This window comes from Bidens hawaiensis, unplaced genomic scaffold (genome assembly GCF_021521415.1).
Source record: "Bidens hawaiensis isolate Kalapana, Puna unplaced genomic scaffold, B.hawaiensis_p1.1 tig00001035_1, whole genome shotgun sequence".
Lineage (NCBI taxonomy): Eukaryota > Viridiplantae > Streptophyta > Magnoliopsida > Asterales > Asteraceae > Bidens > Bidens hawaiensis.
In genome coordinates, this window is record NW_027491061.1 from 5,032,367 (window position 1) to 5,037,748 (window position 5,382).

Consider the following 5,382-nt stretch of genomic DNA (forward strand, 5'->3'; position numbering starts at 1 on the left):
GCCCGTATCCATTTGTGTGAAGCTCATGCATGATTATAATATAATAAAGAAGAGACTACAAACCCTAACCAGCCCTTTTCTGGACGAAATCAGCAGCAGCAAACACAAGGAAAAAAAAAGAAAAACCCTAACTTGTCTTGAAGGTTCCGATCGGTAGAAGTAAGAGAGAAAGAAAGAGAGTTTGTAGCCAAGGTTACAAGAATTATCAAGTGTGTTAAGCATCTAAGAGCAGCCAAGAACATTATACTTCATCCTCATATACTTTGGTTTGATTTCTTCTGCAATTGAGTTAAGGATTAAGTTGTGTTTTATTACACTTGATTGTTGAATTTGTTTGCTTATGTGGTTTGGATGAGTAATGTGAATGTTTTTATAAGTATATGTTGTTGTCCACTTAACATGCTTGGCTAATCTTGTTAGTTCTACCTAGGTTTGATGATAATTGTTCAAGTTTAACGATTATTACGGATTGCTTGATCAAAAGACTTGATATGCTATTGTAAAGTTTGATTTATATCTGAATTAGGTTGTGTTTAGTTGTTGGGATTTTATTAATATTACTTCATAAACCTCATGCTTTGATTGATTGATTGTGTTTTGATTGATTTTTGCATGTTTGATTCTAGACTTTGTGTTTAGGGTTTATTTGCGGTATGTACAACTGTAGGGTTTTGTTAAGTGAGTTAGTTAATTAAAATGATCAGCAGTTATACACCTTCTTCAAGACCGATAGGTGATAAGAAGTTAGGGTTGTCTCATATCCTTTGCATGCTAGGATTAGAATTGTGCGAGAGTGAGTTCGGTTCTTATCGGGTTTGGGTTTTTGAGCGACTAGTTGATCTAATTTGTGTTAAATTGAATTGTTCCTCTATCTTTGGTTGTGTAGTATGCATATGCATTAGGGTCAAGTTTCGGTGAGTCGAGAAGAGAGTCGGAATTAGAACACCTTAGTAATAGTTTTCCAGTTTACCTTTTTTTGGGTCTATACTTAGTTGGTTTGTACTTAGTTTATGCTTAGTATGGTTTGTGTCTAGTATGCGTATGTAAACCGAGATCGATTTGTGATCTCGGTGGGCTTGGGCTTGTTATGGGCTAGGTTGTAGTTCCCCTATATATAGACATGTTATGTATAGAGTTTGTGTTCGCCATTCAATAGCATAAGAGTTGAATGAATACTTGTGTAATTTTGCTTAAGCATCTGACGTCAATATACGTATGTTTTGAAGCATTGTTGGTGTGTTTTACGTGTTCTAAGTTGTTCATCTTGAATCATCTAGTGTTATATTCTGCATAACATTGAGATTGTTGATATCATATTGAAATATCCCTTCTAAGGACTTACAATTGGTATCAGAGCCAGGTTGACCTATTCTAGGCTCGGTTGTGATATCAAACGATTCAAGATCTGTTGGTTCATTGTTGTTTCTGGTGATTTTGGTGTTTTGGTGTGTTTTTCCGGTGAACAGTGTATCGGGGAAGAAGGATTTTTATTTTCTGCTATAGATTTGGTATTCGTTGGAAACAATTTGAATCCCTTAATTCTCGGGAGTTAGTTAGTTGCATATCTCAATCAATCAACCTTGTTCTCGGGCAATCTTGTTTGATTTTAGGGTTGTTTCGGGGATTTCAGGCAAAGACACTAGATAGTTAAACAAATAATCATCGTTTTCGGCTTGATTTGAGGGTTCTCGACTTGATTTCATCGTTTTTGGTAGGTTCTTGGTCACTTTTAGTTTTCTTGGTCAAAACTAGTTTTCGGTCAGAAGGTGTTCTCTGTCATCAACCTTAGTTCCTTGCTGGACTGATTTTTGGGCCGAGATCTATTGGGCTTTGAAAAATTAATTGGACTGAATCTACTGGACTAATTCTATTTTTACTGTTACTGGTAAAATGGACCAACTAACTAATGGTAATGGGTCATCAAATGCTACAGTTCATCAAGAACTGGACTCCATAATAGGAACTGCTACTCGCATACCTCGTCTGTTGTCTCATGAGGGGTTCAGTGAGTGGAAGTTCAGATTTGAGAAATACGTAAAAATGAAAGACGCTAAGGTTTGGAGAAGTATCGTTAGAGGTCCTCAAGCCATCACATACCAACGTGAGAACTCTGAGGAAGTTGTTGTGAAGCCTGTTGAGCTGTATGATGATGTTGATATTGAGAAAATGGAAGAAGATAAAAAGGCTCTTTCAACACTAACTATGGCACTCTCACCTGAGATTGCCTTGGGTTTTAGAGAACTGCAATATGCTAAGGCACAATGGGAAGCCCTGATTGAAGTGTATGAGGGTAATGAAGACATGAGGATAAGTCTTCAATATTTGTTGCGACAAAAAATTAACATGTTTAATCACGTTCTGGGAGAGTCATTGGAAACACAGTTGCATAGGTTCATAGCTCTTGTGACTGAGATGAGATATGAAAGTATCAATCTAACAGTAGCTGAAACTACCAATAAGCTAATAAACTTGTTGCCAAAAAGTTGGGATATGAACGTTGCAGTAATTAAGAAGACGAAAGATCTCAACAAGCTAACACTGTCTGAAGTTATGGCAATCATCAAAGCTTGTGACATGGATGACAAGCAACGTGCTATAAACCATGTGAACTCCTACAATGCAGCTGGCTACAGTGTTGCTTCAAACAATGCACTCATATCACAAGACAACTTCTCAATGTTCAAAGCTACTCAAGGGTAACAGCAGTTTCAACCTCAAAACAACTTTTCAATGTTTAATCCGCTCAGGGTCAATTCTCTCAAGCTTCACCACAACCAACTCCAGTGTTCTTTGCTAAACCTGCTCAACCACTCGCTGGTAATGTTAAACCTCAAACATCTGGTGCATCTTCTAGTCAGAATTCCAGTCAGATTCCTTCTATCTCGAAGGAAACTCAAGAGAATATTGCTTTAATGGTGGGGTTCATGAACTGCTACAACTCATTCCTTGATGTAGATCCGGTTCAACCAGTACTAGCTGTTAAGCTTGATCAAATTCATCCTGATGATGTAGAAGAAATGGATATCTCTTGTCAAATCTCCATGGCAGTGTTTCGTTCTAAGAAATTTACTAAGAGAACGGGTAGAAACAATTGGAACGTGCCAAATAATCAGAAAGTGGGTTTTAACAAGGATACTCTGAGGTGTTACAACTTTCACGAGCCGGGTCACTTTGCTCGTAATGCATCAATCCTGCAAAGGAAGGAAACATGGAAAGGGCGCTGGTACCAGTGGGAAATGCTAGAGGAGAAAGTGGGGCTAGTTCGGGTGACGGTGAACGGGTTTTTGTAGCTCAGCAATTCTCCTGGATTGATCAGATGACTGCTCTCAACATAAGTAATCATGCTGCTAATTTTGCTCATGTTGAAGATGCTGAGGAAGAGAATGTTGTGAGGAACAAGTTAAGGAGCTTCAGTTTGCTTTTATAGCCTTCACTTCTTCCAGCTCATTTGAGGTGAGTTCTCAACTATATTCTCAAGCTTGTATTGATAAAGTAGATCTCTATAAATCTCATAATAATAACTTTCTTAGAAAAAAGGAAGTTGTAAAATCCAAAAATTATAATCTCAAGAAAAATGAAAGAGCTTTCAAAGATAAAATAGAAGCACAAAAAAAGGATTTTTCTAAACTCAAATCAGATTTTAGTTTAAAATGTTGTCACCACCTTGATACCAAACAGAAAATTGTTGAATTAACTGCTGAACTGGAAGCCTCTAAGTTAGAAATTTAGAATCTAACCAATAAATTTAACAGGGTTGAACTAGACTTTAAAAAATTTAATGGTTCCAGTAAAGTAGTCAATTCCATGATTGAAAATCAATTATGGTGGAAAGAAAATGAAGGTGAGGGTTTAAGATATAGTCACGTACCCCCATCATATAATGACAACTATACTGGTATTCGAATTACCAAAGACCAGGAAGAAAAGGTAAAAGACATGAAGTGTGGTAAACCAGCTAAAAATGACAAAGTTGACTCAGTAAAGGCCACTACATCCACTTTAGAAGTGAACAATTCTGATATGTTTGCCTCATGTGCAGATAATGTAATCATTGAGGATTGGACTGATGAGGATTATGATTCTCATGTGTTTCAATTAATAAAGACATTAATTCTGATGTTCCTTTCAAATTACCTGTTTTTAATTATGTTATTCCGATTGTTTGTGTGGGCTCTGTTTTTAAGAGCAAAGACAATTGTGTGGTTGATTCTGTTAAAACCTTGAATTCTGGTGATGTGGTTTTTAATAAGGTTAAAAAATCAAAAAATTCTAATAAATACACATTGCCTAAGTTGTTAAATAGGGATGCTCTAATGACAAATAGAGTAATAAGCCAAACAGTGTGTCAAGCAGTAAACACCAGACAAAGCAAACTGGTCCACACAACAGGTCCAGACAGGGAGTTGACCAAAATAAATTCTATATAAAACATCAAACTTTTTTTAATTGTGGCACTCCTAGTCATATTGCTAGAAATTGTCCTCATCGTCCATATATCGCATACTATCGATTCTATCAGAGGAATACGTCTCGTAATACCTATCAAAAAGATTTCAGGTATCACCAGGCTAATCACTCTGACGGTGATTGGAACATAAACAAATCTGGTAGGTTTAGTCCTCATTAGACCAAGCCTAACATGTTTCGTAAAGGTGGTAGAAAAGGTGGTTCAGTCTCAAAAACGAACACGGCTTCTAAACCGAAACAAGTAAGAAAGACAAAGTCATATGTGTCTCCCACTTTCATACCAGAGACCAAGTCATTCATTTGTACAAATAATGCCAAATCTTACAATGATAGACATGAATGGTTGCCTAAGTCTCCGGTGAAAGAGGCATCAAATTCCATACTAGATGATCGGAAAGACATGTCATGGCTACCCGTGACAACTTTAGATGAATCAGGTTCACCCAGTGTAACTATGGACAAGGTACCAAAGTCTAACTAATCTCGCACATCATGCAGGAACGGCTATGAAGGGATATCATCAGACCCTGGTATGTTGATAGTGGTTGTTTCAGGCACATGACAAGAGACATATCCCAGCTATATGATATTCATATCTTTAACGGTGGGTATGTTTCCTTCGCGAGAGGAGAGAAAGGGAAGATTACGCCGAAGTATACTGTAAGTAATGGTGTTCTTAAATTTGAGAACGTTAATTTTGTTCCTGAGTTGAAGCACAGTCTGTTGAGTGTTTAACAGATCTGTTATAAAGGTTTCTCAACTCACTTCACTAATAAAGAGTGTCTGATTTTAAAACCTGGTATCACTATACCAGAACACTAGGTTCTTGTTCGATCACAAAGAAAAGATAATGCTTATGTGATCGACATGAACAAAAATTTTCCTGATGAAATAACCTGCTTATTTTCTAAAGTG

At 36.9% G+C, this 5,382-nt stretch overlaps 1 protein-coding gene across 1 annotated transcript; it reads left to right on the forward strand.

Moving 5' to 3' along the window:
• Positions 1–1,890: 1,890 nt before the first annotated feature.
• LOC143556633 (uncharacterized) lies at positions 1,891–2,700 on the forward strand. Its single transcript, XM_077045911.1, has one exon. The coding sequence runs from the start codon at positions 1,891–1,893 to the stop codon at positions 2,698–2,700; it is 810 nt and encodes a 269-aa protein (XP_076902026.1).
• The last annotated feature ends 2,682 nt before the right edge of the window (positions 2,701–5,382 follow it).

Coding starts and splice junctions, on each gene's coding strand:
- LOC143556633 (XM_077045911.1), top strand. CDS start 1,891: ATGGACCAACTAACTAATGGTAATGGGTCATCAAATGCTACAGTTCAT.